The sequence below is a fragment of the Sinohyriopsis cumingii genome, chromosome 10 (genome assembly GCF_028554795.1).
Source record: "Sinohyriopsis cumingii isolate HCF-2022 chromosome 10, ASM2855479v2, whole genome shotgun sequence".
Taxonomy (NCBI): Eukaryota; Metazoa; Mollusca; class Bivalvia; order Unionida; family Unionidae; genus Sinohyriopsis; species Sinohyriopsis cumingii.
Window position 1 is genome coordinate 95,132,864 of NC_142970.1, and position 16,972 is coordinate 95,149,835.

The 16,972-nt window shown below is 35.1% G+C and overlaps 1 protein-coding gene across 1 annotated transcript in view; it reads left to right on the plus strand.

The window, feature by feature from the left end:
- The window catches only part of LOC149790603 (dnaJ homolog subfamily C member 7-like), a 60,453-nt gene that overhangs the window by 23,507 nt on the left and 19,974 nt on the right, over window positions 1–16,972 (plus strand). Inside the window, exons 5-8 of the mRNA XM_089972705.1 lie at window positions 1,470–1,544; window positions 5,202–5,320; window positions 8,866–9,019; window positions 11,855–12,019. Coding sequence (XP_089828831.1) covers window positions 1,470–1,544; window positions 5,202–5,320; window positions 8,866–9,019; window positions 11,855–12,019 — 513 coding nt within the window. The remainder of the gene's footprint in view (window positions 1–1,469; window positions 1,545–5,201; window positions 5,321–8,865; window positions 9,020–11,854; window positions 12,020–16,972) is intronic.

Here is a 16,972-nt window from a genome sequence, read left to right on the forward strand (position 1 = left end):
TCCTTGATTTTTGTTGTTGAGATTTGCTGAAAAGTAAAGGATGTTACTTGCATTTGGTAGTGAGTAGCATCAACAAAATATACAAACTGTAGTGACTCAAATTTAACTTATTTAAAAAACAAGCATTTGTTCATGAGTGGAGAAAATATCAAGTTGCAGTATCCTTTTTCTACGGACAGTGGAGCAAATTAGGGGCAACCATTTGGTTTTTACATAATAGTCTGAATATGTGACTTCTATCTGTAAACAGCCATCATGAAAAAAATACAAGCAGAGCAAGTTATCAGAGGATACATTGTGACAGTTTTTTCATCAGTAAAGCTAATATCAGAGAAATATTTCCATATTTATGAATAATAAGGAATCTTACATGTGTATTTGTGAAATATACACCCTTCGGAAATTTTTACAAATGACTTGCTATTTATGACTGAATAATGTATCACTTATAAAAAAAGATGCTTGAAATCTTCACTTGTAAAAAGATGTCTGAAATGTCCACTTATGAAAAAGATGCTTGAATTCTCCACTTGTGAAAAGATGCTTGATATTTCTACTTTTAAAAAGATGTTTGAAATCTCCACTTGCATTTTGCACTTTAACCCACATTTTTGTGAGCAATACATTTTGAGCCATGTTTCCCCAATCTACCTTATGCTTTATACCAATAAAATTATGAATAGGGAATCAAAAAATAAAGGAGGTAGCTTTATTGGCAAATAAGGGCATGGAATGACTTTATTTTTGACAAAGTAATACATTTGTGGACCATGTGCTCATGTTTTGTTCAGTAGATGGGTTGTTAAATTTAAAGCAACATGTAGAGAGAGTGAGAGAGAGAGAGAGAGAGCTAACTTAAAGATATTAAATTTGCTGACCCAGTTTGGTATGGAAGAGAACTTAATGATTGTTTAAGAAACTGCCTTTGACTAAAAGTTCTATCATTTTATAATATCCTGATGTTAATTTGAAACTTCTTTTTTTTATCTCAACTAAGTATATTGATGTTAATGTGAAACATTTTCAGTAAAAAATATAACCACAAGTAAATTTTGTTGCTTCACTGATGAAGGACATAACCTGAAAGTGGAAACTTTCCTCTTTGTGAGAAAAATGCACCCATTGAAATAACACTACCCTCTTTCATCCTGTTTGCAGCAGAGTATTGTAGAGTTAAACGTTTATTTCTTGTAGAGATTTCAGCCAATGAAAAATTAGACAAATGTTCTAAACTCTGTAACATAAAATACTTCTTGCCCATAAAATATTCAAATTGTCCTAAGTTGTAGGACAAGTGATTTTTTTCTGCAAGTGTATGATAAGATTCAGTATTGTCGAAAAAATTAACCAATGTAAACATTTGTTTTAATACATGACTTGACGAAGTGGTAAAGTTTTCATGTTCTCAGTTTGTTCTACAAGATGCTCATGACATTAATCATTTCTGTAAATGCCATTTTCTTCCATAGCTGAGGGTAGCAGAGCAAGTTAAACAGTATCATGACATGGCAGAGGAAGATGTTAAGAAAGGAGATTATAGACGAGTAAGTTCAGTCTACAGATAGTGTCCTGTGAGGATTTAATGTTCACGTGAATTTATCAACAAAGTTGTGGTGGTATTTGAGAATATTTTGGCCTGGGTCTACTGTTTAAACTTATGTTTCAGGACAAAAATGGGTAGGTCTGTTTTTAGATTCCATGAAAGATATAAATTGCAAATTTTTGTTTTGGATTGGTGTCTAGCAGTTGTATTACATTTATTATCAGTAGTCAGTGTTTAAGTACTGGCTGAGATAAATAATTTATGAAAGTCAGTAATCAAATATTGGTTGAGATAAATACTTTACAGAAATCAGTGAACCAGTACTGGCTGAGATATATACTTTACAGAAATCAGTAATCAAATATTGGTTAAGATAAATAATTTACAGAAGTCAGTGAACAAGTACTGGCTAAGATAAATACTTTGTACAAGTCAGTAATCAAGTACTGGCTGAGATAAATACTTTACAGAAATCAGTTATCCAGTACTGGATGAGATAAAGAATTTGTGGAAGTCAGTAATCAAGTACTGGCTGAGATAAATACTTTACAGAATCAGTAATCAAGTACTGGCTGAGATAAATAATTTGTACATGTCAGTAATCAAGTACTGGCTGAGATAAATACTTTACAGAAATCAGTAATCCAATACTGGATGAGATAAAGAATTTGTGGAAGTCAGTAATCAAGTACTGGCTGAGATAAATACTTTACAGAATCAGTAATCAAGTACTGGCTGAGATAAATACTTTACAGAAATCAATAATCAAGTACTGGCTGAGATAAATTCTTTACAGAATCGATAATCAAGTACTGGCTGAGATAGGTACTTTACAGAATCAATAATCAAGTACTGACTGAGATAAATACTTTACGAGATCAGGGATCAAGTACTGGCTGAGATTAAACTTTAAGCCTCCCAAACTGAGAGATTTCAATCAATGTTTCTCATTGCTCTAGCCCATTCAAGAACAATAATCAAGTTTTCCTGTCATTTCCCATGATTGACCTTAATTTCATTTGTAATGGACCATATATATATTGATCAAAATCACCAAATGGTACTGATAAAATATGATACTCTTTCATCATGACACTTTTATCTGTGTTCTTCATTGTTAATGCCAGCTTCTAGATAAGTGACTAGTTTAGGTTTTCTTTACAATGCAGCAGAGTGGGAAAGCCAATCTCAAGGTAAAATCTAATTGAGGTATTGTCATGAATGGTCAGTGTGTCCTAAAAATGGAAACTTTATAGATGAATTTTTAGTATTCAGAGAAAAACCAATGCATCTTAAAGGACTGAAAGAGATGTCGATATGTGACAGTACTGCCGCAGTCATTAAAGGTCATTGAGTGTCAATGAAAAATGGACACCCCATTTGAAGGCTTTGAAAGTTGTTGATATTTTTACATAGGTCATTGAAACTCTTAAAAATAAAATGTTGTGCAAAGATTGTAAATACACTTGTATTTTTCATTAGGGTTATGTCATCAGGATCTCTAATTATGAACAAAATACACATATTAGTGATGTGATCTTGTGTCTTTTGACCGAGCTTTTCAAGACTTTAATGACTTTCTGATAAAAAAAAAATTCAAATATAGTACATTGGCTTATTTCGTCAAGGTATCCAATAAATTTTATTATGAGCAATATCTATACATGTTAATGAGTTGATGTTGCATCTGTTTGGCTAAACTTCTTACCAATCAAAAAACTATTTCTGAAATGATTTTAATCAAACTTGGTATATGGTGCTAATATCAAAATGTTAGACAATTTTTATGATGAGCGAGACCCATGCATGTTTCTGTCAGATGTGATCTTGTATCATCTTGATTTTGGCTGAGTATAATTATGAGTGAGATCAATGGATATTATTCATGTAGTCTTCCATTTGCTTGGTTGAGCTTGTCAAGAATTGTAATTTGTTTTATCAAATTTGTGTCAGACTTGATAATTTGCTTTATAATATTCAAGACATTTAAGAGTGTGATTAACTAGATAGATGTACACACATGTATGAGGCAGTCTTAGCTGGATGAACTTATTACCACTTTATTTTGATCTGATTTTGCTCCAGTTTTGTAAATAGAATTGTATCATCACTGTATAAGACAGGTTCTGTAGTAATTGAGATCTCTGTGTGTTTTTGAGATGAACTTGCATCTGTTAGACTATCATCACTGTATAAGACAGGTTCTATAGTAAATTAGATCTCTGTGTTTTTTAGATGAACTTGCATCTGTAGTAATTGAGATCTGTTTTTTTAAATGAACTTGCATCTGTAGTAATTGAGATCTCTGTGTGTTTTTGAGATGAACTTGCATCTGTTAGACCAGCTTGCTATCTCTTAAGATCTAAGGTAAGTTGGTGCTGTATACTTATTAATGATGTGTCATGAATCATAGACACATTCATACCAGGCCTCAGAAAACACTTACATGTAACAATTATGAAGAACATGGGTAAAGATGGCGCCATTGTATTCCCCACAGTCATCACAAATCTTAGATATATGCAGAAAGCATTAACCATCATGAATAAGAGAAAGAGAAATAGTCGTAATGAAAAGTTGAATCTGATGTGGTCAAGAAATTTCAGCAGCATGTGGCTGGAACATTTCTAGTGGCTGATGTACAACAAACTGTTGAACATGTTACATTGTGAGAACAACTTTGTCTAATTTCAGATAACATATTTTTCCAAAATATAGTTGATGTGCAACTTATTTTGCTTGAGCATTCTTAAGTTACATGTATGCTGTCAATCAGCCTAAATTGCTTTTTGTTATCTAATTACCCTTTATCAATACCATTTACACTACCCATTGATTGGGAAACTTCATTTATCCTCACCATCTTGTTTTCATTTTTCCATTACATTTTTATTCTTTGTAGATTCATACATAATTCACCGTATAAGCTTTTGGGTAGCACTATATATAGCCTACATCAGCAATTACAGCGCCTGACTGACTCTTCTCACGGCAATGCCTTCTATGAATCTTTGTAGGTTCTATAAGAAACACACTCTATTTTATCACTTGGTGTGCTGTAATACCTCGATCAGTCAGTCATTTTTGTTTTTCAGTGATCACTTTTATATGGGGTTGAGTTACATAAATTTCTCAAAGTGAGCAAACATCTGTATTAGCGTATTGATCGATCCGTACATTTTTTTTATTTGTTAAGTGATTCCTCATGCTTTCTATTTGCACTGTAACATGGATGACATTTGAAAAAGAATGAATACCAATTTGTACATTTATGTTTCATACTAGAGGTTTGTTGAATGCCACAGTTGGGGTCCTGGCTTCAAGACCATTTCCAGTGATCAGTGTTTTAAGCTTTTCATTTCTGGCCATTATTTATATAGCTATTCATTTCTGGCCATTATTTATAAAGCAGTTCATTTTTGGCCATTATTTGTATGGTTATTCATTTCTGGCCATTATTTATACAGCTATTTAAGGTAGAGGGATTTAACTTGGTGCACCTATATATGTCTTCTAGAAAATGTATCAGGTATCACCGTTTGGCTCTTTTTAAGGTCATGGTCAAATCACATTGTGACACTATAGTTTTTTCCTTGATGTACTCAGAGGAGGACATAAGCACAAATAATGTTAATAGATTTACATATAATCTTTTCAGGCATTGTTTTATATGGATAGATGTTTGGACACAGCAAAAACATGTGTAAAATTCAGAGTAAAGAAGGCAGAGTTTCTATGTCTGCTTGGAAGACTCCAGGAAGCTCAGGAAACTACAAAGTGAGTTGATGACTTGATGTCAGTGCATTTTTATTATACAATGTTGATTTTAGCAATGGAGAGGGTAACAGTTTAATAGCTTACAAGTGAGACCGACTTCAAAGTCCTTAAAATTATACTGCAAGGCAAATCAGAATGACATTTAAAATTAATGTATGGAACAGTAATGAAAAGATCACTAAATATGATTGCAGTGGTAAAATCCTAATGTTGGCATGTATGAGTTCAATTTAGATTCATTCAGGATGAGTTTCTGACATTTTTGGCTGCCTACATCAACAATTACAGGCCAACTGACTCTTCTCACGGCAATGCCTTTTATGAACGTTTGGAGGTTCTATAAGACACACACTACATTTTATTACTTGGACACTCCAACAGTCAACCAAGACGTGGCAGCGATGGGGATGGCAAACCAGTACTTTTATGCATGGACTGGAAGGCATTCAACAACACACACCAACTGCTGCAAAATGTTCAATGCTGGACTTGGTATCAGTAGCCAGCAAGGTAAACACAGTTTATCATATCCCACCCCAGATGTGTGTGTCTGTTTGTAGAATGGCCTATATCTTGAGTAGACCAGCCTAACACACCCTGGCCAATGCTGTAACTAGTGCTACTAGCTGGTGGAATGAGATGCTTTGATCTTCAACTTTCTTAAAAATCAAAAATCCAAGTTTTGCATGCAGCCAATATTGTTTAGTCTTTTCCTTGTTAAGGAAATCCAAAAACAAGTCCTCAAATGGACCAATTGTCCACAGCCACGGGGAGGGAATTTAATTGAGTCTTTCTGGGGTTTTAATGGAGACTCTTCCTGGGGTTTTAATTGAGATGTTCTGGGGTTTTAATTGAGACTTTCTGGGAGTTTAATTGAGTCTGTTCCTTGAGTTTTAATCAAGACCCATTCTGAGGTTTTAATTGTGACTGTTCTTGGGGTTTTAATTGCGACTATTCTTGGGGTTTTAATTCAGTCTGTTTCTAGGGTGAATTGAGACTGTTCCCGGTCCCAACGACTAATGATACTCTCAGTCTTGTTATACACATAAGCATCTTTAATCATTTCATGTGCCCAAAGATGGAAACAAAGAGACTTGTTCTAAATGACATTGAGGAGAATGAATTTTTAGTTATTGTGGATTTAAGAGATGCTTATCTTCATGTCCTCACTCACAAAGCTTCCAGGAAGTTCACACAGTTAGCTTACAAAAACATATTTTACCAGTAAAGTGCACTTCATTTGGACTCGTCATATGCCCACGAGTATTCACTTGTCTGTTGGACAGAGTAATGGTCCAGGTATGGACCACCTTCATGGCAGCACCATAAAATTACCAGGATGACATTCTGTAAAAGATTCCAGTGAATTATATCCTGAATTATATCCTGAAGCAAAACATGATATCCAGTGTTACATTACTCAGCCCTAGATTTCTTATCAAGAAGGAAAAATCCAACATCATACCATCTCCGAATTTTGCCGATGTCAGCATGGGGTTCTCAGCACGGGCATTGAGAACCAACACGACGGTAACTTAATTTCTTACACAGGACCATCTCTATGCCTGAGAATTTGTTTGCCTACTGGATTTGCTCAGTGTGGCAGTGGACCACATTGTCTTAAGCTGCCTTTTTATGAGACCATTACAAATAATTTAGTTGTCCCAGTGGCTGCCAAAACCTTGCCTCTTGGGCTGATGTAAAACTCTCCCTGGATTTGAGGTTACTTCTATGGATAAGGGTCAAACTCGGTTGGCTCACGTCAGGTATTTCTTTCTCCAGGGATCATGGTTTGTATGGATGTAGATGTGGGAGAGCTGGGATGCACATCTCCTTCCATCATTCTAGGAAATCTATGGAGTACAGTTCACTCAGGAGAATTATTTGCTTATCAACATCCCTGAGATGAAAGCCATACAGAAAGCAGTTTATTGGTGGCAAGATGAGCTGTCTGCACAGAGCATCCTCATTCTCTAAGACAATGCTGTTCTGGTGAATTATTTGAGTTGGCTTGGTGGAACCAGTGTCTGGAACTTAGGGGTCAATGTGATGTGATTTTCCTCAGTCGTGTCATCCACATCAAATCCACATACAAGTTCATCATATTCCAGGCTGACTTGATGTATAAGTGGGCTTGCTGTCCTGAAAGAATCAAATAATATAAATGGAATTGTCTAATCATCTCTCTGTTTTCACTTGCATATGTGTCCTCTAGAATCGACCATTAATGGATCTATTAATGACAAATTGGAATGCATTTCTGCAGTGAAAGACTTGAGATTGTTCATTCTCCTAAATTATTATGATCAGGTAACATATTGAAAGAACAACCAATTTTTTTCTAGTAAAAGTACTTTTCCAATTATGATACACATACGCTCTCACAGCCTCCCCACAGTTACATCCATTTTGAGAGCATGCATTCTGCTCCACTAGTAACTTAAGGTCGCACCAGTATCAAGGGGAGATCACTCTGCCACTTATTTGGGCAGATAACTTTAGGCTTCTTTACTAAATATGTTAGCATGGGAGAACTGGATTTGCAAGATAGTCCTAATTGCTTTTCATTATAGCGTTGCTTGAAAATATCCAGGCAACAAAAATGTGTTAAAGGAAAAGGTAATAATTGGCTTCTTTATATGTCCAAACAGTTGGTACAAAAGTAAGTTTAAAAAATACTCATATATTTATCCATATTTGGAAACAAGCAGAGCAGTCACAACACTAGCTGTATGGTGTAAGACCAATCACAACAGTAGCTGTATGATGTAAGGTAAAACAAAGAAATTAAATGAATTGTAACTGTTTGAAAGCTTGTTGCCACTACATATTTCATTAAGCCTAACTGAAAACGGACATAATTACTGACAAACTGCTTTACACAGGTCGTAGCATTGGCAAGTCTCATGAGGATAGTAAAAATAAACCTGATCAGAATTTGTTATCATATATATATTACAATGGATCTGAAATAGCTAGGCAGAATTTAAAACCCACATTTTTTTTACAAATTGCTAAATTTACCAAACACCAAAATAAAATTGCTAGACTATTGGTATTTAATGCTGTGTACTGAGAGCTGCAAGGGGCCCAGTTGGTAGAACAAAGTATTGCAGGTTTGATATCCAGTCAGGCATGTCCGGTGCAGCTGCCTTAATGTGTCCTTGGGAAAGGTACTTTACTTCCATTTCTTGGCATAATAGAGCCATTAATTTGTTAAAAAGTGATGTTAAAACCAAGTGACCATTTTCACCATTGATGAAAAAATCGTTAATTTTCACTGGTATATAACTTAACTGATCGAGGAAAATCAATTGTTCTACAACCTGAAACAGGTTTTAAAACTTTCTTGGCAACTGAAATTCTAGATAAGTTGCACAAAATATTTTATAATGGTAAAAGTATGAACATTTGCAAATTTATATTATGTTTCATTTTTATCATGGTCAAGGATTTCACAAATTTACCGTTTTTTCTACATTTGACAAAATGTTACAAGTGTGGATATTTTTGGACGTAATAACATCCTTTTTCCTTTTTTTCAGTGACATTCTTCAGAGAGACGGTATAAACGCTGACGCTTTGTTTGTCAGGGGAATGTGTCTTTATTATCAGGACAATATAGATAAAGCATTTCAGCATTTCCAACAAGTTCTTAGGCTTGCACCTGATCATCAGAAAGCAAGAGAGACCTATAAGGTACTATGATAAGAACTGTACCTAATTCTCAGAATTTACCACCTATATCTAAAGAGAATGGATATCTTGATTTCAGTCTTACTTATTTCACTGGTTTTCATTTACTTCTTTTGTCCTTCAGACATCAATTATTTATATTTTTTAAATTTTGATGAACTTTTCAATTGTTTTATCATCAAAGTAAACTGTTTAATCTTGAGTTTAATGAATACTAAACCCACGAAAAATAACATGCTTTAATGTGGAACAGGTTCATTCTTGCCATTAGGGGCAACACAGCATACACTATGATACATTTTTGATACATCAACATTATGGTATTTTTCAAACATCTTTCAAAGGTAGGTTTGTGCTGTACTTTATGTATTGACATCTTGGTTATATTTTGACTGCTCTGGTGGCCTAGTGGTTAGAGTGTACGCCTCGGATGCGGAAGGTCGCTGTTTCTAACCTCAGTCGAGTCACATCAGAGACTTATAAAAAAGGTATTAGAAGCAGCCTCACTTGGCGCTCAGCATGAAGAGGTTAGTGCTAGGACTGGTTGGACTAGTGTCAGGATAATGTGACTGGGTGGGACATCTTGCTTTATGTCTGCAGCAGGATGCCCCAGTGCTAGACATCACTTAACTGCCACATTGCAGACATTGTAGTGATATGACTGAAAAATTGTGAAAGCTACGTTAAAAAATCCAAATCACGCACACACTTGGTTATATTTTCAGTATGCAGATTTCAGACATAGACTTATCTGTTCATGTGCCATTCTCATCCTTAACATGATAAAAGAACAAAAAATCCAAACAGCCTACCTGTCGTCAGTGATTTTAATTCAAGCTGTTAGACAATTTCAGGCTTCTTCAGATGATCAGATGCTCTACTCCTATGCCCCTTGTTTTGCACTGCATGAATGCTGTAAAAAACATCTTATTTTGTATCTTCACTTAAATTGGGAAGGAAATAAGGTCTTATTTTTAAAATAGAAGCAATTTTGCAGTTTCCTCACACAAGGAAAGTCTTTTATAGAGCAAAGTCTGGATGGGGGAGTAGAGATGGTTAACAACCAGATATGCTAAACAACTGCTATTGTACACTTGTTTCTATTAGTAACAAAGGAAATTATTGATAACTCCCACTTGCCTTTGAGAAATGAACAAGGAGACTATAACTCATGCAGTTTGTTGTTGTTGTTGTTGTAGGGTTTAACACCATTTTGCAGCACAAGATAGGCTATACATGGCAGCCAGTATAAATAGTAGAGGAAGAACCTGGGGAAACTCCAGAAAGAAACACCTACCAACAAGAAGCTGCTGGCAAGCTTTCTCACATACCCACACTGGCCGAACCTGAGATGGAAACCCACACAGACAGGTGAGATGGCAATGACCCGTAACGGTGAGCACTTTAGACCACTCGGGGCCCCACCATGCAGTTTGTAATCAGCTCTGTTTAGAGTTCTTTGCTTATTTTTTTTTTTTATCTTGTCTGCACTGTCAGTTGCTTTTAACATATATGAAAATAAAAACAGATGTTCCAAACTTGTTCCTCATGGATGGCTTAAGTACTTACTGATCATTTAATAGCCACTTTTGCGCAAAGCTTATCTGTTGCTTTGTATCTGTTTGGATTGAGTTTTGCTTCTTGTCGGTAACAGCAGTGAATAGGCTCAATCTGGAATGTCTCCTTGACATTAATGTGGGTTATCAGTAGCTGAAACTGCTGACAGGATGAAATAATTTGCATGGAACTGAGGGTTGTGGAGATTTCAAGCTATGCAAGATCGTCACCTTCAGTTAATTTGTGGAAGGTAAGTGGGTATTGTCAATAGTTTGCTTTTCTAAATCTGACAGAAATGATTGCATATGCCAGTGATTGCTGTCTCAGATGAATTCTCAGCTTAAAGAATAGAAAGTGAAGCTAATAATTATTCACAACTGCTGAAGATTAAAATATGTGGTACAAGTTAAGGATATTTTCGTGTCGATTCTTCACATCTTGATCTGGAGAAAGTATTGATGAAACAGTATATCAATTAATAATTTCACCCCTACTTGCCACATCTGTGTTTCTATTCCCTTGTATTATCTATCCATCTGTCCATAACTATCTCCACCTACATTGCTAGACTTAAAATTCACCAGATTTGTTAGATATCTTGCCTTTACAGCAACCATCTATGATGGGAGGGCTGTATATTTGTTTGGTCTTCACCCCAGCAAATGTCTGGGAGGAGGGCCAAAGATGAGCTACACCAAAAATATAATTGCAGTGATATTTTTAAACATCTTTAACTGAATATAATGGGTCTCCAGGTGGCTGTGTGGTGTAAAGCACTTATCATTACAGATAACTGCAATCTTACCTCTGCCAGCATGGGTTTGAGTCTCAGCTTGGCAAATTTGGGTACATGAGAAAGCTTACAAGTAGATTCCTGTGGGTCAATAATTCCTAGCAGGGTTTTCCATGGTTCTTCCTCTACCACTTATACTGGCTGCCATGTAGAGCCTATCATGCGCTGAAAAAGTTGTAAAACCCCTCAACAACAAGAAGTAAATATAACACGTACCTTCATATAATGGGGGCATGTATACAATTTTTTTAGTCAGACTCTTCGGTAATGTGATCTCACTCTGCAGGGTGTAGTAAAAAGTAGAGGGGTGTGATAAACCTTGGAATTAGCACTAACAGTTTTATTATTTCTGTACATGTGGCAGAAAGACATTTCCCATTGGAAAACTCTTCATTGCTCTTTCTTTCTTTGATGTTCTTTACACTAAATACTTTGGTTCCTTTCATTGTTTGAAATCTGTAATTTTGCAGTTTTCATATCTATTTCAGAAAGCAAAAGCCCTTATAACCAAGAAAGAAGAAGGAAACGAAGCATTTAGAGTAGGAAAGTATGAAGATGCACTTAGTTTGTACACACAAGCCCTGGAAATTGATCCCAGTAACAAATTTACCAACTCCAAACTATTTTGTAACAGAGCTACAGTTTGCTCAAAGGTGAGTAATTACAGATTAGTGTTTAATTTAGAAATATTTTTGTAGGAGTGGGAAAAGGCATGCATTGTCTACGTATAGACATTTTTAATGACCAGTTGCCTTCATTGCCGCTCTGTGTGTTGTCCATCATCTATCAATATTTGCTGTTTTCAACTTTTCCTCAAAAATCCCTGGACCTATTTGAATTTATATAAATGTTGCCAATCCACCATCAAATATGGTTGCCATTGTTATAATTAGAACTGTTGAACAGAGATTGTCTAAATTTTACAGAAATCATCCTAGCATGACAGTGAAAGCCTTTAAAATTTGTACATATATTGCTAATTTGCCTTTAAATGTTGGCCACTATTGCTAAAATTATCAAATCTGAAGAAAAAACCTCGCTTTTAAGAACCATTTAAACATAATATGTCCAAATCTGACAGCATTCTGGCATGAAGGCATTTAAAAAAATTTCAGATTATGCTGATTTGCAATGCCTCATATTTCTGATCCTTCTTTTCTTTTTCTTTGCACTACTCAGATTTTTACGATGCTTTTATTTTTAGAAATGGATTTGGATGTATTTCAGTGTCAGCCTGTTTATAAACATTTTTGTTTCCCAACCAAAGCATCCAATTCATTCATGGTGTCACCGAGAAGCTTGTATTTTAGTAATGGTCCAGATGAGTCTTTTACTCATCAGTTGTTCAGTTGCATTATTGTTTCTTGTCTTTTGTTTTGTCCATCCATCATTCATCATCCACAATTATATTTCTGTTGCACGGCTCTTAAGCTGTTCATGGCATATCTTTAAAACTTTGTACATGTAGTGGTTTAGATGTGCCTTTGCTGTTCATGATTCTTCAGTTTCACTATTTTAGCTTCTCATTCATTTTTCTGTTCATCCGTCCATCCATCAGTCATGGTTTTGTTTCAAGAGCAAATCTTCAAAACTGTTAATACCATTACTATGAAATTCAGTACACTTAGTAGATTTGAGGTCCAAATATGCCTTTTGTTATCTACAGCTGTTCAGTTTCAGTATTTATCATATTGTTGTCTATTTGCCTCTATAAGCCACACTTTCATTACCAGAGCAAAGCTCTCTATTTCGTATGAGCATTTTGCTATTAACTTCATTTTTAGTATTTATTATACATTCATCTATTTGTTTTCATCCATCCATCTGTGCAATACTGGTTCTATAGTGTGCATGACTAAAACCATTCAGATATCTCTTTAAATCTTTTTATATATATTAGACTAGTCCATATCTTCCTTTACCTATTCACATTTCTTCAGTTTAATTATTATTAGTTTTTTGTTTTTGTCATTTTCCCATCCACTCACTTGTTTCTTGGGCAAAAGTCCAGGCCTGTTTCTGATATTTCCGTAAAATTTGGTACATGTATTAGGCTATCGTTGATGGTATGTCTTTTATTATTCTCAGTTCTTCAATATTTTAATGGATTGTTTTTTTTTTTTTCATTTGATCATCGTTCATCTACAGTTCACATTTTCATTCTGGGGCAAATCTTGTGATGTTTGTTTCTTCCCTGTTTACTTTGTACATGCAAACTTATTATATATGAAATGTGCAACAAATAATTTTGTCTTATTGTAGACAGAACAGGTTATGTAGATGACTCAGTCTTCGTGCTTTTTTACAGGGGGCTTTAGCTATCACAATTTCCATCTGTCTCCCTCTCATTCAGTCCATAAACATTTTAATTTGTGGAACACAATTCTAAAATCAAACCAAGAGATTTCAATCAAACTTAGTACATATGTCAAGTATGTTGCACAGTGGTGTCATTTGATACTTTGAATTGTCTGCATCTAATATCTTTTCTGTTATCATGGAAACAAAGTTGGAGTTCTTGGCTATAGAGTAATTTTTGTACAAATCTTTGCATAGGTTGGGGAATAGAGGGGAAATATGTCATATCTAGTAGTAGGAGTCAGTACATTGGGGGGGTCAGAGTGTCAAAAAGCCATCTCTCATAGTAGGATTCAATCCATAGGTGTGGATTATCAAAGGTGGAATAAGTCATTTCTAGAAATAGTTGTCAGTAAATAGGTGGGGGGATCAGAGGGGAAAATAAGTCATTTATAGTAATAGGAGTATTTGTAAATGGAGTCTTGGTATTGGTGCAGGATCAGAGGCATAGTTAGTTATCTCTAGTAGGGAATATTTCAGCTCTAGAAGTACAAGTCGTTGCATTGGGGATCAGAGAGGAAATTTGTCAACTCTAGTAGTAGAAGTATTTGCACGGGGGATGAGAAAGGGAATATGTCAGCTCTAGTAGTACAACTTTCTTCATGGATGGAGGATCAGGGAAGAAATGTTATCTCAAGTTGTATGAGTCTATGTGTTGGTGGTGTATTGGAGGGGAATATGTCATCTCTAAATGACTCATGTTTGTATTGGAAGAATCCCACACAGTTGCTGTTGAATGTAAATGATGCTACCGATTCTGTAGACAAGACAAAATATAAAACTAGTTACTGTCCTAAAAATTAAAGGTTCATAAATAGCATAAGCTAACAGATGTTTATGTATATTTTAGTTGTGAAACAAAACCAAACAAAGCCATCATACTACTCTAGTGTGCACCAAAGTTGAGAACAGAACTTTTTGTAATACTGTCACTCTAGATTTGCAAATGCTTCACCTGTTTTGGTTACCATTGATACACATTCAACAAGGATATTATGAAGGGTTGTGTTACAGTGCACTATAATGGTGCCTAGAGCTAGTACATGCATTTAATACATAAATATGAAATTATTTCATGATAAAATGAATAGTTTTATTATAACATTTGAAAACCTTTAACTTACTTTTATGATGCAATTTGTCTTTTACTCCCACCATAAGGTGGAGCTTTTATGATGCAATTTTGTCTTTTACTCCCACCATAAGGTGGAGCTTTTATGATGCAATTTTGTCTTTTACTCCTACCATAAGGTGGAGCTTTTATGATGCAATTTTGTCTTTTACTCCCACCATAAGGTGGAGCTTACTACATCATGATGTAGACTGTCCATCTAACCTTCCTTCGAACCATCAGTCCAGCCATATGTTTGTTAACGATTTTTGTCTCCACACATTGACTCAGATTGTTCACCTTCTATTGTTACCATACTCTATGGATGGCTTGTGCTTGGGGTAAGAAAGAACCCTATCAGTTTTAGGGTCAAAGTCTCAAACAGATCAAGGTCACACCAACAGAAAAGCAGTTTCTGTGCCAAAACATCCCCCAATTTTTAAGGGCAAAATTTGGTAGTTACTGTATAAATTCCAGCCTTTGTATGATTAAATCTTAATATCACTTTTAATTGTCTGACCTAAATAAGCAAGATATATTAACATTTATGGTGACAGCTGAGTCTGTAGGATTGTCATCAACAGGTTTTATGATTGAGCTTTAGTTTTTATTTTTTTAATTTTTTTTTTGAAAGTCATTTGACTTGTCCATTACTGGCTGCATTCAGCTGAAACTTCAGGATCACAGTACTTGCAGTCTGAGGTTTCTATGCTAGGAACTCCTGTCATGCTTGTCTTCCCTACTTAGCAGAAAGACTGGTTCATAATTGTGAACAAAGTTTTGTATACTCTTACAATGTGTCAGAGGTATATAACACGATGTGCTACAAGTTTCAGTCTCACCTGATTAAGTCAAAAGAACGTTTTCATCATTGGAAACAATGTCAAGGTTTTGTTTTATAATTTTTGTGAGTTATATATCCTCAACATCGTTTGATGTATTCAAATTTAGAATGCTATTACTACAGCAGAGAGTCTGTATGGTAGTATGTGATGTTCTCAGGGCTTGTGTTCTGTAAAATGTAGGAGAGCTGTGAACAGCTCTCCTGGTAGTGTCAACGAGTTATTCTCTCCTCAAATATTTATGACTTCATTGTTTACAGTAATGATTTCATATATCAAAATGGTGGACTCTGTAAACATATCAGTATTTGTGAGAGGCAACTGCCATTAAATCTGTGACAAACAATTGATATGTTTGCTCAGAAAACATCTGGAAATATTTCTTTTGAACAGTAAAGATTGGGGAGAGTGATCAATCACTCTTGTGGAAGCCATTTAAAGAGTATGATGGCACACAGTGGTCGTGCTCTTCAAAACACAAGCCCCGGGTTCCTGTCTTGTATGTATTATAGTCAGAAATGTTAAATTTGTATGCAAGAGTTTATGAATGTCTTTTGGGTTATATGGACATGCAAACAGATGTTTACGAATGTCGGATAAATGGCTTATACTGTCATATGTACAAATGTTTATGAATGTCATCAAATATAGGAGTTATACTTACATGCATACAGGTGTTTGTGAATGTTGGATAAAGGAGTTATACTGACTGAGAGCATTCCAAATGAATTCCAGTGCTGTAACAAATGAATTCCAATCTTGAATGTGTAGATATGCCAGTATCCTTGAATGTGCTAATGTGTCAGTAGTCATGATGTATCACAGTGATATAATACAGAATGTCCTTTAATGAATTCATAATAATTTCAAAATTGTTATTTAGCCATAAAGTCAATGAGCACCTTATAATTCCATTGAATAACTCAAGCAAATAAATCCTCTCAAATTATAACGGAACACAAGTAGAAGACTGATTCCACTATACAGATGTTAAAGTAGGAATGAACAATTCTAATGTAAGCAACCTTTGTATAAAAACCTAAGACACAATAAGGGGATCATGATGAGGGTCAAAAGTTCATTCCCATAAGCTGTAAGCAAGGTCAGGTCTTTCACAACAATGTTAGTTAAGAACATGAAAAACATCAGGTAGGTCAGGAATTTCCATGAGGAAAACCAATGTCCTGAACTCCAATCCAAGAAAACATGTTTGCAAATAATGACATTTTAGTCGGGTAGGCCCAAACTCAGGCCCTCAGTTATGGACATAGGTCAGTCACACAATACAGATTAAA